General features: G+C 28.4%; 1 protein-coding gene across 1 annotated transcript in view; it reads right to left on the reverse strand.

Annotated features, from left to right (window-relative positions):
• Dhc62B (Dynein heavy chain at 62B) overlaps positions 1-21,260 on the reverse strand; it is a 253,254-nt gene that overhangs the window by 193,110 nt on the left and 38,884 nt on the right. The window contains exons 12-18 of the mRNA XM_075361705.1: positions 19,446-19,652; positions 16,095-16,264; positions 14,697-14,976; positions 12,498-12,737; positions 11,032-11,197; positions 8,128-8,399; positions 4,490-4,624 (exon numbers count right to left, since the gene is read on the reverse strand). Of these exons, the coding sequence (XP_075217820.1) occupies positions 4,490-4,624; positions 8,128-8,399; positions 11,032-11,197; positions 12,498-12,737; positions 14,697-14,976; positions 16,095-16,264; positions 19,446-19,652 (1,470 nt within the window). The remainder of the gene's footprint in view (positions 1-4,489; positions 4,625-8,127; positions 8,400-11,031; positions 11,198-12,497; positions 12,738-14,696; positions 14,977-16,094; positions 16,265-19,445; positions 19,653-21,260) is intronic.

The raw sequence follows: 21,260 nt of genomic DNA on the forward strand, positions 1-21,260 counted from the left end.
TATTTGGTTGCTATTTTCTATTTTATTAAAATTAAATCGTTTTGCACAAAATTATCATGAATGTTGTTTAGTACATTCGATTCAGTTGATAGGAAGGCTGTTTCTTTTTTATAAACTATCATGTTCAGGATTGTCAGCTAAAGTAATAAACATTTTACAAAGTTTGAATGACTGGATTTTGACAATGAAGATGACGACAATGATGGTGGATGGATGTTGCACACATGGTAATAACAATATTGTAATTTTTTTAAATTAAATTATATGGGCATTGATTTCTAAGCCCTCATCACATTCTTTATAAAGAGAATAAAATCACCAACAGAATCAATCTAGATGTAACAATGTATAGGGCCCTTATGTTTTTATAAAATACAAAAAATTAACATAACAGGAAACATTTTAACAAATCACACACATACAACACTTACAGAATGTAAAGGGTCCTGGCATTTACATAAGACAACAAAAATAAAACTAACACCTTAAATACAGTAAAATAAAATACACAAAAAATAGGTTGAAAAGTACCATGCAAATTTGAAACATTCAGGTGTAAAGTGCCTTCACATAGAGGATTCTCAGTCAAACATAATAGATACTGACTTCATTGAAGGCTTACTATAAACATATTAGTAATCCGCTGGAATGTAGGTAAGTTAACTTTTCTTCTTTGCCTTTTTCTAAATTAGCAGTGATATTATTTCTTAGTCCATACCTCTTTATGAGGTTTTCTTGTATTGTACACTCTTCCAGTAGATGCTAAACAATAAGTGGTTTATCAAATACATCGCACACCGGTCTTTCTTTGATGGTTAAATATGAATTTGTTATTCTTGTGTGATCGATCCTAAGTCTGGTCACCGCCACTTATTCCTGGCGAGTCAGTTTTGTGTCGTTCTTCCATTTATATGGAGTAATTTTAATCGCATTCAGTTTCGTGTTTAGTTTTCTCAATTCATTATTCCACGTGTTTCTGATAGTGTTACTTAGATGATTTATAATGTCTGCCACGCAAACAAGGATTATATCCATATTCTCACAAATTGTTGCCATTCTGACAGATTCATCTAGGCTTTCATTTCCTGAGATACCAGCATGCCCTGGAGACCAAACAAATACACATAGCTTTTTCATTAGGTTTAGTAAATACAGAATGGACAGGATAACTGCAATAAGGACATTCTCAATGTTATTGTTCCAAGTAGCAGTTAGTGCACTTTAAGAGTGGGGACATATAAGCATTCTCTCCTTGCAGAAATATTCTTTATAGCAAAGAGCTTGCTGTTTAGCAATGAGCTCTATTGTGTAAACACTGACCATATCTGGCAGTTTTCACAAATAAGCTTCACCATTCATGTATATAGATCATCCTACACACGGTATTCAGTTTTAGAACCATCAGTATAAATTCTTATACATCCTTCATAGTAACAGAAGTTTGGTGAAAATTCCTGTTGAATAATCACTGCTGGTTTCTCTTTTATTTTTACATAAAAGTGCTAACACTTGGCAAAAGCCATGGCAGTGTTTCTCTCATCGAAATTAATAGTGTACTTGGCAAAGCAATTCTGTGTTTTGCTGCTAATTTGATTTTTTTGAGGCATATCTGATTCCGCTGTTATGTATGACGTCTAACTTTCTTAGGTGCAACTTTCTAGCAGATGAATATGCAATAAATCCATAATCAAGCTTTGACTGAACCGATGCCTTATATAATCGTAATAATGTCTTTTTCTGAGCCCGAATTCATGTTCAATAAACACGTAATAATGCAACAAATTGTTACCATTCTGGCAGCTTTGTCTGTGCTTTCATTTCCTGAGATACCAACGAACCCTGGAGTCCAAACAAATACATGTCACTATTCCATTCAATTTAATACGTATAGAATGGACAGGATGTTTGCAATAAGGACATCCTCAATAGTCATGTTCCAAATAGTAGTTAGTTTGCTTAAAGAATCGAAAAGTGTAAACACTCTCTCATCGCAAAAATGTATTTTATAGATAAAGAGCTTGCTGTACAGCAGTGAGCTTTGCCATGAAAACACTTGCTATATCTGGCAGTTTTCACGAATGAGCTTCTCCATTTATATAAATAAAGCATCCAACACCACCATGTTCCATTTAAGAACTATCAGTAAAAATTTAATTAATGGAAAGAAATATATATATATATAATTAAATAAAACAATTCATATAATAAAAAATAAACTAATTAATAATAATGAAGAACCTAAATTTATTGATAACATCATTACTATTATAAGAAATATATGCCAACAAAATTAATTTAAATTTAATGAAAAGTGTTACACACAGGAAAATACCTTGCCTAAAAGATTTCCTTTGTCAGCTATCATGTCTGAAATTTACTTACAGGATTTTGAGAATAAAATAGTTTATGGCATTATTCATACACATAATGTTTTATTACGGACTCGTTTTTGATGATGTTTTTGTTGTTTATAATCTGGTTGTACATAATGAACACCTCAAAATTTTAAATAAGCTTAACTCATATTATGACAACTTAAAATTTACTTTTGAAATAGGTACAAATAGAACAATAAATTATCTAGATGTTAGTATTGAAATTAATAAAAATAATCAAATTGCAACTTCAGTATACGGGAAACCCACAGTCAATAAAACTGCACTCCATAGAAAATCAAATCACCCTTGGTCTCACAAAATTAACATATATACAAACATGATTAATAGAGTGACCCATTATACACAAAATAAATTAAACACAGAAATATATACTATACTACAAAAACATATTATAAGTCATAGTGGATATATTGATTTGTTAATTGATAATATATACAAAAAAAAACAAATGTCAAAACCTAATAGTACAATAACTTTAAAACCAATAAATAACATACAGAAATATGAAAATGTTTACTTAAAATATTCATACACTGATAGCATTATTGAAAATATAACAAAAGTTTATGATAATAACATACCTGCAAATAAAACTAACAACCATAAAATAAAATATTTAAAAAAACAATAATAATACTGATTCATATAATTTATACAATTTATGTGGGGTTTATAAGATAAAGTGTAATGATTGTGAGGGCATTCATATAGGTAAAACCAATAGATCTTTTAAACCCAGATTTTATGAACATTTTAGGCATTGTAAAAATAAGAAATTGGGTTTCTCTAATGTTGCTGATCACCTAATTAATAATAAACATTCTATTTCAAATATTAATACTAATTTAGAAATATTAGAAATTAAAAGAAAATATAAAAAATAATAATAGTAAAATCTAGAAATTTTGGAAAATATAGAGGCAAGGATTCAACTTGACCAACTCACAAACAGAATTTGAGAAGGACACACTTATAAAACCTGCAGTAGATAGCAGCACTTTACAGATATTACATAGACATTTTATTTGATGGTACAGTACTGTAGTACTGGCTGGTCATATTCATGTAGTAGTATGTTTTTTTACTTTATTTTATTTTTAATTGGCGTCATATATTTTAAAAGTAATTTTATTTTTATTTTTTATATTTTAATTTTTACGTTTAACATGTAATTTTATACAAAGTATTTTACAAAAAAGATCTACAACTGAAGATGCAGATTACCATGAAAGTAGTTTTGTAGAAATCATATGAAAAAATAAGGTGTGTCATTTTATTTTATTTTCTGTACTTAGGTGGATCACGTTGAATCATACATATTTGAATTATTAGTACAGAGGTGATATGGGTCTTGAAAGGATCGATTTTAGAAAAATAAATATATAATTATATAAATGTAATTCTGGGGTATTCTATTTTTATTTAATTTAACTTGTAATTCTTCTAACTCCTGATTTCTCTCCTACATACTCATTTTATATTTACGCAATACTAAATATTTATACTATTTACTAATGCTAAATAGTATTAGTATTAGAATTAGTATTAGTATTATTAATACTAAATAGTCTAAATAGTCCTGGCTGGTTTTTGCAAACATCTCACAGAAGAGTGGGTCAGTTTACACTTCTCTGTTAATGAAAATAGTTTATTTTCAGCAGTTCAACATATTTGTGACTAGTTATACGACGATAAAAAATTTGGAAATTTACAGTTAAAGGCAAAGGAGACTATATATTTACATGTATAAATTGAACATTTGTCAGTTATGTTTCCTAAAATCATTACTTTCAGTTAAAAAAAAAAAAGTAGTTATAGTAAATACATGAAAATATTTATATGAAGAAATAGCAATCTGACTAAGTGAATATAATACATAACACATAAGTAAAATTTTATTTGCAGAACAAAGCAATAATTTGAAGGTATTATTTGAAAAATAAAGAATATGTATTTAAATTCATGTCGATTAATGCAGACAAGTTCATTAGTATTATTTAAAAATATATCAACTGAAAAATATCAAATTACTTATAAAGAAACAAAATAGCTATAATACAAATGATAATAATATGGATATTAATACAAACATGTAATGCAGCAGTCTTCCCACATGAAGGTTCACCCACAAGTATAAAGCCATGCCTAACAATCATCATTTCATAAATCTGAAGTATTTTTTTGATAAATGACTCTTCTTGTTGCAACTTTCTGACTTTACACACCTAAAATAATTACCATACTTTATGTGATAAAAAACAATATCAGTGTTTCAAAATTTTAAGCAGGTTTACATAAGCATATAAAATTTCTCTTGTCAAAAAATAAAAAAACTCCTCAACTAAAACAATTTCAATATCCCGCATGAGAACTACAGATAAATTTTAATCCTTTTATAAACAATATAGTTGTATATAAAAATATGTTATAATACAAAATTAATATCCACAGCTGTGGATCATAAGCTCAAAAAAGTGCATCATATTGAAAGGAAATTAACTCAATTCTAATATAAACAATGCAGAAACAAAAAGAAGTAAACAAATAGAATGCAACTAATCTAAACATAACCAAATAATATCCATCATTTAATACTACAAGAGGCAGGAAAATAAAATTAAAAAAACAATAAATAACTTAATGTTAAAACATAGTATAGCTAATTACATCTTAACAGCAGAATATAATTATTTATAAAATTAAATTCTCATTCACTTACTCCTTTATTTTTCTTGATTTTCCTGTAAAGAGGAAAAATAAAATTATAAGCAATAATTAAATGAAAATTTATTTTTATAAAAAATTATATGTGCATGTATACAGAGAGGGTAAAAAGTAATTGTACATTTCTAAATCTGTGAACCTTTGAAATGTACATAGATGTTACAATAAACATTATATCCTTTTAAAATCAAATTTATCCCATCACTTGCCATTGTAATTGTACACCATTCTGAGGACAGTTGTTTCCAAGAAGATTGTAACAGTAACGTTAAATTTTGTGAAATGATGCTTGTATAGTATGATGATTATCGAAGGACCTTGAAAACTTTACTCAGAACAAAGAGTTATTTTTCATTTTGGGGAAGTGGGAATTGTTTTAACTCTCCAGGCATTCATTAATTTCCTTTGTACAACATTTCTTTTTTGATCATAAGAAAATTTACCCACGTTATAAAATTCAACCATCAAGAGCACAAGATCATCTCATTTCTGAAGTATATTATATTTCATTAGCTCCTCTTTTTCCAGATTGTTGTTATCTTTGCCAAATAAGCATTATTTATTCAGATATAAAAAGTATTTATCAGCATTAAAATTTTTAATCATTTGGAATAGTCAAGTAATACAAGCTTTGTGAAATATGGGATGAAAGTAGTAGTGCAAACCATTGAATTTTGTTGGCAAATAGCTTCAACACATTACAGACACTAAATGTCCCAGAAATTATTCATAAAATTAATTTTAAATGCACCTCGTGTCATTCGGTGATGCTAAAGTAAAGTAAGTGCATAGATAAGTACATAAGTAAGTAAATACAATAAAATAGGGGCTCATTGCATCCTCCACCATCCACCATGGTCTGCATCATGAAACAACAGGATGCAAATTTAAAGCAACAAGCAGTATCAATGGTATACTAGGTGCAGATATGACTAAGCAGTTAATTTTTAAAAGCACTTAAACTAACATCTGGGCTTTATTTAACTTCAAATGATATTTATTTTTACCATCGATTTCATCGCCCTTTACATTTTGGTCTGATCACTATCTTTTTGTTTTGTATATAATAATATTCCCCAAACAATCAAAATAGTTTTAAATTTTTTTCTAAAAAAAACTCACATATTTTAAAGAAAATGTTTCATATAAAAGTAATTTGGTTTGAAAAGAGAAATAACCCTTAGAGGGATGTTGTACCCTCCGAGAGAGGATGTTAGTACAGGGAATTTTCAAGGTTAACCTGGTTTCTTTAGATAGAAACCTATAAGATACCACTTATTATAAAAGACAAATTAATTAACTTTTGTATAAAAAGTTATTTATTTTAATTCTACCCATTTTTTTTCAGATATTTTGATTTATTGTGATCATTGTCAGAGTTACCAGAGATGTCTTTGTAAGATCACATGTACAAAGTGTTCAACTTAAAAGAGACCTCATCACTCAGTGGTTTATACTAAATGCTTTAATAATAATTTATAACTTTAATACATAGTTTATAACTTTAATTGGTGTGAGATGTGTAAAATAATGTGGAAGATGTTTGGAGATGGAGCAGGGAGTAAATGTGGTTAACTATTGGAGAACATGTATTTGTGATGGAATTATTTAGAGATGAAATCTCATGTTGTGTGTCAGTGCAAGTTCAGGGAGAAATTTGAAAAAGAAGCACAATGAAGTGTTATTCAGAAGTTAGTTAAAAAATTTCATGAAACAGTTTCAGTGTTAGACTAGAAACATGCCTGACAGAGGTCATACAGGACATTAAAGTGGCAGTTACAAGATCTCATAAATTTTTGCCGAGACTAAGCCGAGAAAAGAACATTCCATTAGGTTAAGCCCAAACTGTAGAGAGGAGAATGCTGAAATGTTATCCTTATTGAATGTAGGTTTTCCTCGAGCTAACTAATACTGATTATGCTAAAAAGGTTCACTACTGTCAATGGTTCAAGAACTTCATTAAAGGCAACACTGGAATTTTTTAGATCACTTGTTCTTCACAGATGAAGAATGGTTTCACCTTGGTGTGTGTGTTAATAGTCAGAACTACCAGACCTGAGTACTGAAAACGCGCACATTTTTTGAATCTCCCCTACACCCATAAAAATGTGCAGTTTCAAGGCATTAATAGTACCTTGTTTTTTAAAATCATTGTGGATTCTGCCATCTACCAAGAAATTATCCAACAGTTCATCACCTTACTGTAAGAGGATGAGCATGACTACTGGTTACAACAGGATAGCACCACTTGTCATGCAGCTTGCTTTATTGTGGAGATGCTGCCTGATTTTTTTGGTGGAAGAATCATTTCTAAAAGGTTGTGGCCACCAAGATCCCCTGATCTGACTAGTCCAAACATTTTTCTGTGGGGTTACTTAAAAGAAATTGTTTATAGGAGCAATCCACGCAACTATATGATATGAAGACAAACATTACCGATGCCATCCAGGAAATAATCAGGGTGCAGCTAACAAAAGTAGCCAGGAATGTGTTGACAAGTGCGTAGAAGTGGATGGACATCATTTTTAACACCTTCTGTAAATTATTATTTAAGTGTTTACCAATAAACTGTTATTTATAAACTAAATTGTGATAGGGCCTCTTTTCAGTTGAACACTCTGTATTTGCACTTACAAGTTTTATTGCTGCAAGTATGTATTTAGTAAGTAAGTCCGTATTCATAAATTAGAAGAATTCTAATGGCATCTAATGACAAAAAGAATCCCCTAACCAATCCATTTAATAACCTGAAAATTAAGGTTTTTGTTCAAAATACCTTTATTCTGTTTAGAATCCTTCACTATAAATATATAAATATATATAGTAATAAATATATAAATATATATATATAGATTTAATGTGTGTACATATATATATATATATATATGTACACACATTAAATCTCAATCATCAATTCCACATATTCCATTGTTAATACTGTAACAAAACATCCGAAAACTATATCTGTTCATAAATAATGTCAAAATGCAAATCTCATTAATACCTCTTTAATAGCATTTAAGAACTTTTCATCAGTGATGGGCTGAAATTTTACTCCGTGAAATAAATCTGACAGAATCTCCTTAAATAGTATGATATCATCATCTGTAATCTGAGGTAAATTAATATTAATAATTGCTTCTAACATAAGCTTTTCTTCACTAGCAGCAGTAGCAGTAGAACTAGAGAAACAAAGACGAATTATAGCAGTTGCTGTTCGCATTTTCACTAGAGAATTTCCTGCAGTTAATAACACAGTCTTAATAGCTCTTAATCCTTGAAAAAAAAAAGAAGTACCACAATTAAAGAACATATAACCATCGGCAAAGAATCACTAAGAAAGGCACAGTATCATTCAAAAAGGACCGACTCGGCAACAAACTTCTAAAAAGCTTCGTAAATTATGTTTCTCATATAAACAAAGCACTTTTAAATCGAAACAGCAAACAAATGTTTCAAATCGAAACATAACAATTTTTTTATCTTAAAAATTAATCACATTTACACATTTTGTCCTTACTTACCACACTGCAATAACACAGTACATTGTGCTTTTATTTATATGTTATATGGGATAGCTTTCTACATTAACAGGTTAGATCTTTTTTAGTAATTTTTGACAGATTACTGGCTTCTGGAGCCACTACAAGCTGACAGCCTCTACACATTGTATCATTCATAGTAATCATGATACTCAATTTTCTTTAAGAATTTGTTTTTTAACAATTTTTTATAGAATTTCCAAATTTCTATCAGACTTCTTAAAATATAACATCAAACTTAATAACACATACAGTATCAAAAATAGTTTGGAAGCTACAAAAAAAAATTAAAAGAAATAAAATTATAATTAAAGATATAATTAAAAAATTTCAGTAAAATAAACTTTAAATAAATAAATATTGTAAAAAAATTATTACATAAAAATAAAATAAAAAAATCATTATCATTATTACTAGAACTCACCCTAAACCATAATTATTGTACCATTAATAATGAATTTTAGTTACAAGAAGAAGGTTTACCACCGTAATCCCCATTAAGTAAGATTTTATCAGAAATATGGAAGAAATTGTTATTTTTAATATTAGGCATATTCACAACATAAAACTTTGGATTAAATACATAGATGAAATTTTCATAATATTTAATAAACAAATAAATTCGGAACACATAATAATTCTTACTAAACCTAATGAATTCCATGAAAATATAATACCCACTGTAAAAATAGAAAATAATATTATAAATTTTTTTGACTTAAATATTAAAATGGAAAAGAAATATTAAAAATAGGAGTATATGGGAAACCAATTTGACAAGTAACAACTATAAATATCCTCTCTATCCATCCATTCCATCAAAAAATTTCCACATACATTTTGTAGTTTTGTCTACATTATTATGAACATATATAAATATATATATATATATATTTTTTTTAAAGTTAGTGTGTTTTACACAAATGATCAAAATTTACTTTATGGTCAATATAAAATAAAATTATAGACTTCATCCTTAGGCATTCTGCAGTTTTATATTCATAATCTTTTGACATGCATTTTAAGAGTGATTACAATAACTGGTATAAAAGTATGTCTGCTATAGAAAGCAGTACAGTGCCACTGCCATTGCCACAGGAACAGCTATAACATAATATCTTTATAAAGTATCTATAAATCTCACTTGCCAGCAGTCACTTTACATAGAAATACAAAACAAAAAGTACAAAATAACAATGAATAGTTTATAATGATTATTTATAATGTAATTTTTTAATACTATTAATTTAATTACTTAAACCAGTGGTGAAAGTTGATTTTATGGTTATGACAGTGACATTTTCTTAATAAAAAAGTCACCAAAACTTGTTTTTTTTTTTAGGGCTTACCAGAGTAAATTATCTGAGAGGTATTATTATCTGAATACAAAATTTACAATAAAGAGAATTAAAACACCATGTAAAATAAAAAAATAATAATGGAAATAAAACTAAATAACACTTTGAAGGATTAAAGGAGCCATGCTTACAACAAAAAATAATCCAAAAATAAATAACAAAAAAAATAAAAATAAAAAAAATAAGACAACAGAAATGTTAAGAACAAGCTGATGGATGACCTTCTTTTATAACAAAAGGATTGTGCACAAATAGTTTATCTCAGTGAGGTAAAATAACAATACCATACAGAGAATTTTGTAGAAACCGAATAAAAATCTGATAAGGCAACACCACAATGATTAACTACACAATAAATAGCCACTATTCTGCAATTCCCTAACTCACATTAGACTTTTCATTCTTGCTAGACATAATCCTTTTAGATCACACCACGACTAATTCCTCATCCTCTTGCCCACCAAATTAGGCCATCTAGAACTTCTTCCTGCTCTCAAAATGATGATCAAGCTGAAAAGGGATAATTCCGATTCCACTTGCAATCATGTACTGAAACTTATCACTAAAACAGATTTCCAGTTTTCCAGCAACAGAAGAAGTGCTGTCTCAACTGTATGCTTATGTATATAACACAACTAAAAGAGTTAAGCTGGTCGTTAGTTTTTATTGTTTTATAATATCGGCTGGAATATTCTGTATACCATTTTATGCCCCAGCACAACGTTCTGAAGTCAATGAACAGCAAGTACATCAGTAAATTCAGTATAATAAGAGTGCCTGTTCATGAACAGACTTTGGACGCAGATTTTTTTTGTTAATTTGTTCAGCATAATTGATTTAAGAAAATAAAGGCATTAACAGACATTATTCTGAATTATCATAATTTACATACCAGTGGAGATAGAATTAACTATCAGTAGATTACAGCTGCTGAAAGATTACAAAAGTTAAAATATACACAACCTACATAAAATTTATGTACTATAGATTAGAAAAGCATGAACCTACCGAATTCATAATGAGAATGTGATGAAAGCTGTTGAGAACATAGTTTGTATACTGTTACAACTTTCACCGATAACTGCTTTGCGTTGATAAACCCGTAAGATAGTAACAGAATTTCTGATATTAAAGTAAAATCAGGCACCATCATAGCAACTGTTCGAAATAACACCTTAAAAATATAATGAGAAATTGTTAAAACAACATACCACCCTACTGAATAATAAGCTACTTTCATACCACAATTTGTGAAAATGAAGTGGTTTTTACTTTTAAAGCTACACTTTTGTTTTGGATGCGTTAACGGATTAGAATTGTTTCCATTTTCTCATGACATTAATTATACATAAACTGCTTCATTATAAAAATTAATTTGTATACAGTGAAATGAAATGAACTGTAAAACAATTACAAAAATATTAAGTATACCAGAGGTGTTAAAAAAACTTTTATTTTGAATATAGCATTTAGTAAATCATTACACTAAGTAAAACTCATATGTTTTACAAGTTATCTGAAAAAACAATCTGTTACACCAATAGAAAATATTCATATCATCTACATTCACAATTTAATTTTTCATCGGAAAAAATTTCTGTTCAAGTTATCTGAAAAAAAAAAAAACTGGGTCGCAAGAGGAATCTCCTCTGCAAAATAAAATAATATCAAAATCAGTCAATACAGTGAACCCTTGAATGTAAAAAAAGAATACTCCTGTTTTTAAAATCATGAAATATGTGTTTTACCATTCCTTTAAATGATTTCCTAAATAGTTTTTTGCAACATGTTAATAAATTATTTACAATTTTAAAGATCAGTGGTTTTTATTTTATATTCTTTATCTTTCTATTACTCGATTAATTCATCAAATATCTTATTCAAGCATCTGTAGTTCATTACTAATTAATGAATTTTATTAACTTTAATTACTATTACAGCAACTGTATGGTCGGACAGAAAGAAATGGATAACAGTAAAAACATCCTAAAATTATATGTTTTACCCAAAAATTCTATGAAAAATAGTAGGCACAAAAAAAATGGGGGTAATATTAGAATAGGATGTCGGTGTAATAACTAGTTGGTTACCAAACCTACCTAACTGTTTGAACGGTTTGTAAACAACTGTCAAGAACAAAATCATATTTAAAAATGTCACAAAAGTATGGAAGACCATTTTAAAAAAATTCTCTTTCCACTTTATCAGAAAACAGATGGGCTATCAAAAATAAGGATATCATATTTTTAAAACTTACAAAAACAAAAACAGCAGAAGGTTTCACATTTGAAGTTTCACATAATTCTTATAATCAATAAGATATTGATTGCATTCTTGAACACGCACATGTAAAATTATAATAAAAACAAATAAAATAAAAATTTATATTAGTTATTTTAATTTTACAGTCTAAAAAAATATAGAGACAACATATTCAAATTAAGAATAAAGTTAAAACACTTTCTTTTACTTACTTTTAAATTATCTGGAAGTTCACATCGACCAACATATCCAGGATTTAAAGTTATACATACAAAACATGATGGTTTTAGGACCAATTCACAGCCATTAAAAATAAATTCCTTAGCATTATTACGGATCGCTTGCATAACACAATGTATCTGTTGTGCGACAACACTAAGAACTTGTATATCGATTCTATTAAAATCATCAAAGCATACCCATGATCCGCATGCTGCTAATCCTTTGAAATACTGAAAAAAAAAAAATTGTAATTGCTAAAAATGGTTACCGGTGTTAAACTATTTTGAAAAATAACATAAAGGCTAAAAAATGTATAGATCAGAAATAGAGAAAAGAAAACTAGAGTTTAGTTATTTAATTCAAGTTTTCTTCACACAATGAGATGTACACTGTATTAACATAAAATCTGCATTGCTTCAACACATGAACTGTCTATATATATATTTCACTTTATCGACCTAAAGACAGACAGTTATTTTTAATAACTCAGACGAATTTGAGGTTTCCTCCTACACTTTCATCCCTCAGTCAGTATTAAATAAAATTTAAATCATCAGAACTATTTTCAGTTTTAAAATAAATCAATGACTTTACTGTTAATTAAAGGGGCAGCGCCTGAAACAAACATTTATTTAACAAAAATAAATAAAAACATAATAAATAAATAAGACCAAAAACAAAAGCAGAAATCTAAAATCTGCTGTTATGAGTAATGAGTAATCTAATATCTGTTGTTAATCTAATATTGTGGTAATGAGTAATAACAACTCATTAGTTAGATGAGTTTTATGGCATATGTACAAATTCTAGCATGGAACTGTCATTCATGAGCAGTCAGTCTTTAAAAAATACCAAATATAATAAGAGCAGGCATCAGAAAATTTGTAGATATCACTGTAATTATACTGTTTACAATAAATAGCATCTCCATCATGTAACATGTCTGCATCAGGGTTGGTGTATAGAAGGATATAGAGGTATAAAAATTAACAGAATCTCTTTTACCTAAACCCAAAATATACAACAAAAAAGAACTAATAGCACTATATGTTTTTGTCTTATAGAACATAATAGTTTGAAATTTAGAACCGTAGCACAAAGAAAATATCAGCTCATTTTTGACAACAATAAGCACAACTTAACATCATAAAGGAATAGAAATACTTATATCAAACTATACTCACAAAAAGTCTGCAGGGTTAATAAAAGTTTAGATATAGTTTAATTATACTAAAGTAACAAAACTACTGCATAAAAGCAATTTAAGAAAGAGGTTCACTGACACAGTACCTCTTAATAATTTAATTAAATATAATTAATCGTCATATTAATTATTCATCATCAGTAATGGATAGTTAACTCTTTAAGAGCAGAAGTAGTTTTGGAAATAAATTAAAGCAAAGGAAACGAAACAGTATATAGTTACAAAGCTGCACCATACTTCTTTTCATAAATTTTAAATGTTATAGACCGCTATGGTCAATAATAAATACCAACACTATTGACTGAAACTACATCAACATTCTTTAAGTAGATGATCTACAAGAAAAGTTTTATTTAACAGAGCTTCAAACACTTCTATCTGATGTTTACTTCACACCTTTTAATATCCAGGATCTTAATCCCTGAGATGTTCCAGTTGCTGGAAAACCATCAGTTGTAGAAGACAGAGTTTACCATCTCACCTGAGACTGTGTGATCTTCTTTCTTTCCGCATTGTAATGATATAAATTGTGACGTTTTAACTACAGCAGGCCCAAGAGTTAAAAAATTTATAGAGAACCACAGGCATAAAAGAGTATTTCATACAACAAATAAAAAGAAAACACTTCACATCAAATGTATTCATAAATGAATCACAATAACAAATAAAAATAAACCAAAGATTATATCACTAATACTAAGTTTGAATGATTATTTATCATGTGCTGTGTTTTAAAAATTAATAGGTTATTAAAACCTACAGTATATTTTATCAAAATCATAAAGAACCCTATCCATATCTGAACTAGATTTCACCCGGTAAAGTTTTTTATAACTTTTATCTATAAAAAGTATACTGTAATTGAGTTTTAAAACTATTCAATAATTCTTATCTTATAAAAATGTATTTCTTAAAATATAATTCTTAGAATTAAATATTATTTAATAATAAAATTAATGAATAAAATTTTTAATACAACCATTACCCTTGCTAAAGATGTAAAATCAAGTCCTCCAGTGGAATTAATGTTAATGCACTGAACTGCAAGGGCTTTTGCTAGATCTTTTATGGATTCAGTTTTCCCAGTGCTTGCAGGCCCTTCTGGAGCAACATTCATATGTAAGTTATATGCACCAATCAATGTTCGATAACAACGTTCAGTCAGTGGCGTTATAACAAGTCTACTGGTATTACCTAAATATTCATAAGAGTAATTGACAGTAGCATTTGTAATGCGAACTACCATTTCTTTTTTCCAATAGTACCTGTAACAATTAAAAAAAAAAAAAAAAATGTGTTTGACTGTTCACTTACTTCATAATGCAGACATCTAGCATCAAGTGGATGCCTGCTGCCTAATGCACAGTCCTACTGCTACTACTTGCTGCTGCTTTTTTTAACAAGTTACTACTGTAACTCTCTCTCCCAACAGGTTTTCTTTTAGTGTCTCAGCTAAGTGTAAAGCAGCGTGACCTCAAAAGGAGTAATGCCATCCACTTCTACAACATAAGTAGTCAGATACTCTCCCAAGTAATCAGTGGCAGATACATCTTCCAGAGCAGGTGGCAGTTAAGCTCCTTCCAAAGAGGATGACGGCTCATTGAATGTTGTCTGAGCTCCTGACAGAAAGTTTTTACATTTTGCAAACATCTTTACTACAATACCCTTTTCTATAAACTGAAATCCAAACATGTGTTTTGATGTCCTTGTACATTTAAACTATACATCGCTGTCAGTTTAAATATAGCTTTATTAATAAATTAAAACCCATAAAACTGCATGAAATATTTGTTATGCATCAAATGTTAAAATGATTTTAAAGTTTATTATATAAAAACTAATGATTACTGGATATCATGATAGTATGATAGTACTGTTATCAATAACATAACAATACACTACTATATGTTAATGAATAGATGACGATTTAAAAATTGTATAATGACATATTTAAACAGTAATATTATATTAAAAGTACTAAGCAAAAGATACAGTATAATAATGGTCAAGAAAACTTAAACATAGCACTTGAAGAAATCTTTTCAAAGAATAAAATCATCATATAACATACTTATATACATATTAAAACTACAAATTTTTTATAACTACAAATCATAAAAAATTTATGCATTTGCAGTTAGATTATTTAATAAACTGTCTATTTAAAAAAAAAAACTATACAATATAGAAGTATTCTTTTGGAAAACAGATATAAAAAAAATAAAAAAACAACAAACATATAAGGTATTCATAGTTTGTTCTGATATAAATTTAAAGGAAAAGATTCAAAAAATTATTTCAATAATTTTTATACATTAAAATTTAAAGCAGGTTAAGGATTGTTCACCAGGAGAGGTAATCACCTAAGAAATTTTTACTCTACCTTAACTGGGAAAGCCACTGAAAATCTTGTTCCGATGTAATATTTTTAGAAATCAACTCGGCTACAAATTCTTTACCATGGACATGAAGTACTATCAGTGATGAAATAGTTATTCGGTCTTTAGTTGTCAACTTACTTCTAACCAATTTTGCCAGTTCTTCCAACTCATCCTGCAACCAGTAAATAAATAAATATATAGAAAACAATTACAAAGTAATATTTTCATATTTAAAAATCAACAAGTTTATTTGTGTATTTATTAATAAATTTGTTAATCAGCATGACAAAATGTAATAAAACTTTTTAAAAGCAAAATACAAAAGCTACCCGCATACTAAATACATGGAATTGCACCTCCACACAATCATTTCAGAGCTACTATGCACAGTAACTTTATTAATGCTACCCATCCAGTAATGATTAGGAAACCCATTAGTGTGTGAGTGTCCAGTAAAATGATTTTACATAAACATTGGCTTATGTAAAATCATTCAATTTATATTTGCTTAATCAGATATCCAGGGGATTATGCCATAAACGATACTGTGACTGGTCCAGCTGCGACAGATTCAATACTTAATTTCAGCAGACATTGACAAGATCAGTTTAATGAAGATGGCATTTAATGAGGTAGATATGATAACCTACAATCAAAAGCGGTCATCACATAACAAGGAAACGAAGAAGTTTATATGTTAAAAAAGGAGAGCTAAATAAGTTCACAAAGGTTTACATAACAGTGAACTTTGTAACATTGTCTTAGGCAATATCAATCGAATATAAAATAATTTGCATATTAATTAATTAAGACTTAAATGTTTAATATAATAATGATAATATTGGATTTAATTAATTCAGGGATTAGAGAGGAGATTCAAAACATACTTTTATAAACAGTAAAATACGAAGAATCATATCATCAAACAAAACTTATCTTAAGTTAAGAATTTTTTATATTAATCGCAACAAACATCAGTTTAATTATCAGTAGAGTGGATCAATTTGATTTGTATTTATAAGCTTATAAAAAACATTTTTTTATTGTAGTACTACCTAAATTTTTCTATTTTTAAAAAAAAATTATTTTTCAATGTTGATGTAAAATATCATTTTTTGGTTAAATTACTTTTTTAAAATTTAAAATACAGTTATTTTGACCAGAATCTATGATTTTTAAAAATGATGTTAAGTTATATTAAGAGACAGTGTTTCATGCACAATACACAATCCATTAACAAAATGGCAATTAATCATTAGGCCAGGTAAAGCGAGACCATTAATAAAAATATCAGGGGTGATTCAATGTTTGTTACATTTTTTGATACCCATTGACTGATACACTATGTATTAGTGCCTGTGGACCAAAATCTGGTTCTTTATTTAATTAGCAAAGAACTTTTAAAAGTACAAAGATGAATAAGAAATCTTATTTATATTTATTCTATTATTACTACTTCAGACATGCTTCTAGATATACTTTAATAAGAGACATAAGGTAAATGAAGTGGTAGACAAAATGATGTCAGACATTTGCTGGGAATAGAACACAAGGTCAGGTATTACAGAAACCAGGTTACCAGTCGCTACATCAACTGGCAGCCAATGATTGACCACCTCTGAAACAGCTGTCTTCAGCATAACAATATGGCTGATCATATGGCCGATCATATGGCCATGACTATCCTAGATTTTAACCAATGAGAGATAACAATTGGCCCATCCATCCTTGTTGAATTGATATGAACATACAGATGTTTTTTATTTTTCAAACTTAAATTACATCTAAAATCAAGATTTGATAATGTACTCAATGATTAAACAGACTGTAGTAGATTACTATTTTTTTTTTTTTTTTGAAGAGGAGTGCTACAATAGTTTCCAATAATTATATGTAATGCACAAACCAAGAAGAAAGGATACTATTTAGCAGCCTACATGAATAAAAACTAGTATCATAATTTTTGTTATTATTAAAATCTTTGTATACAAAATTCTCAAACCTATTGTGCATAATTCTATTAAATTTAGATATGAATGCATTTCTATTATTTTCAGCTCCACCTTTCCCTCATACAAGCATATCACAGACATGGAAAATAAATTTTTCTAAGATGCTTTTATTTTAAAATGTTGGAATTTTGGAAATTCCATACATTATACCAAGAACATTATATAAAAACATCAGAAGTAAGGAAAAAGCAACCTGCTATTTTTCTCAAGAAGTCAGCTACAGGAGAGACTGACGAATTAAGCCTAAGCCTCTTTTCTGACCGATCAAATTTTTGTTTTTACTGTAAATTATTTAAATATCTATTCAACTTTTTAATTCATTCTAGCTTTGCTTTTATAAAAACTTTATATGACATAGTTAAACCTTGAATTCATAAATTAATGATTTGATGCATTGTTAAGTAGAATAATGTCAATCCTACTCCTGAAACTGGCATCTTAGAAGGGAAATTCTGTTTTTAATACCATACTCATCATTTCATCAACAAATTGACAAATATTGATTTTAACTGCAATGATATAATTTTTGTCCTATTTTTATTAATTTAATTTGATTCATCATTTCATGAAGAGCTTTACAAACATCAATCATAATTATAGCAATAAAAAATTTTTAATTTAATAACAAAATCACTAATTTATAGAGAAACTATTACATACCACAAGGTATATACTGTAATTAATCAGCATCAGAATGAATTAAGTAATCATTGTAAAACCTTTTTTCAGTGTTAACAATTTATAAATAAAAATACTGCCAAGACCTCCATCTAAATATACTGTATACAAGAAACAAAATTTTAGAATGTGAAATACTCCTGCTCAATAAAAACCCAACTGTATCATATTTCACACACCATGTGAAACATGAATAAAACGAGTCATGAAAATGTGAGTCAACAGTCTGTCAGACTCATAAATTCAGGGTTTAAACTTTTATAATTATAATTTGGCAGCACAAATTACTAAAGAAAAAAATATAAATGACAAGATGAATGCATTTTTGTACATAAGACATATATGTTTTAAAACATGATTAAACATTTTGAAATGCCTTATATTTATATTTGCATTTGCATTGTCAATAACGCTTTCTAGGGTTTATAACCCTAAAATTTTTTTTAAGTGGACTGATTACAATACTTTCCCTTCTAGATCTATAGCTCTGTTGTAACGTTATCTAGACAGCTTAGATTCGAGCAAATATGGTATATACGTATATATATATATATATATGCTCACAATAATACATATATTAAACACACCATTAATGAATAGAATGAGAGAGAAAATTACTTTCTAATTATGTTAAATCACATGAATACAGTAAGTAAAACTTACTGATAGTTTATCATGATACCGGGTGATAGCCTGCAATGAACTGGATTTAAGATGTCTCTGTAAATTTGCTGTCCAAAACACCAAAGAAACACACTGAATTACTTGTCCTGGCCAGTTTTTAACCCAATCAGTCAGACTGTTATTTTTATAATCTTTAATACCGTCATCAATACATTTTCTGAGAGAATGCACCATCTGATGTTCAATCTATTTTAAAATGTCAAAAGTTTAACAGTTAACAACAAAATGAGAAATTAATAGCATTTATTAAGTAAATAACAGTGTATCAACATACTTTCAGAATAAAGACAGATCCCAATAATCTGAAACAAAAAATGTTTAACTGTTGGATTTTGAGATTTTTCAAATGTATTATATTAAATATTCTTAATATACTACTTAATATTCCAATAAGAAAAAAATCAACAATGCTGTTTATAATAATAAACACAAGATAACAAACAAAATTCAATACATGATAACAAGTAAGAATAGAATTCTCTTATTGTAAATATACCTATCATGTAAACTAATGTGTACAAAATCTTATTCAGAAGTACAAATTTATCAGATTACAGACATTGTGTAATAAGTACAAAATTTATTGTTATGTATAATAAATATATATATATATATATATGTACATTATTATATTATGTATATTACAGTAGGTCCAAATCTAGAACTGAACATTTCTGGTGGGTCAATTTCACTTTAAAACTTCTCTTCATTCCTTCACTGATCCTGCCGATCATGTGGTCTCCTCTCCAGCTTCTTATATTCTGAAATCAATATCTTAAATGGGTCATTTTGCTCCTTCTTTTCAGCTTCAAAAATAAAATCCATCCATAATAGCTATTTTAAAAAGTAATAGTTAAGTTCAGAAAGAGAATCCTGTTGTCTTTTTTCCAAAGCTCAATATTCTGTTGTAGATTGGCATGCTAAATCAACCAAAATAGAGGTGATATTCAGTTGTATAAATGACATCTTCACTTTTCACTACCAAAATTGGTTGTAGATAGATAAATCATTATTATGAAGATATGATTAATTATCAAATTAAATTGATTATTATGGCTGAAATTAAATTAATAATGTTAAAATAGGAATAGGAGGAGTAGAAGAAGAATGGGAGAATGTTAAAAAGGAAATTCTTAAATCAGCAGAAGCAAACTTAGGTGGAATAAAGAGAACTGGTAGAAAACCTTGGGTTTCAGACGATATATTGCAGCTGATGGATGAACGTAGAAAGTATAAGAATGCTAGTGATGAAGAAAGTAAAAGGAACTATCGGCAATTAAGAAATGCTATAAACAGGAAGTGCAAACTGGCGAAAGAAGAGTGGATTAAAGAAAAGTGTTCAGAAGTGGAAAGAGAAATGAACATTGGTAAAATAGACGGAGCATACAGGAAAGTTAAGGAAAATTTTGGGGTACATAAATTAAAATCTAATAATGTGTTAAAGATGGTACACCAATATATAATACGAAAGGTAAAGTCGATAGATGGGTGGAATATATTGAAGAGTTATACGGAGGAAATGAATTAGAAAATGGTGTTATAGAGGAAGAAGAGGAAGTTCAGGAGGATGAAATGGGAGAAACAATACTGAGATCTGAATTTAAGAGAGCATTAAAAGATTTAAATGGCAGAAAGGCTCCTGGAATAGACGGAATACCTGTAGAATTACTGCGCAGTGCAGGTGAGGAAGCGATTGATAGATTATACAAACTGGTGTGTAATATTTATGAAAAAGGGGAATTTCCGTCAGACTTCAAAAAAAGTGTTATAGTAATGATACCAAAGAAAGCAGGG

Source organism: Lycorma delicatula, chromosome 4, assembly GCF_047948215.1.
Source record: "Lycorma delicatula isolate Av1 chromosome 4, ASM4794821v1, whole genome shotgun sequence".
In the NCBI taxonomy this organism is placed as follows: domain Eukaryota; kingdom Metazoa; phylum Arthropoda; class Insecta; order Hemiptera; family Fulgoridae; genus Lycorma; species Lycorma delicatula.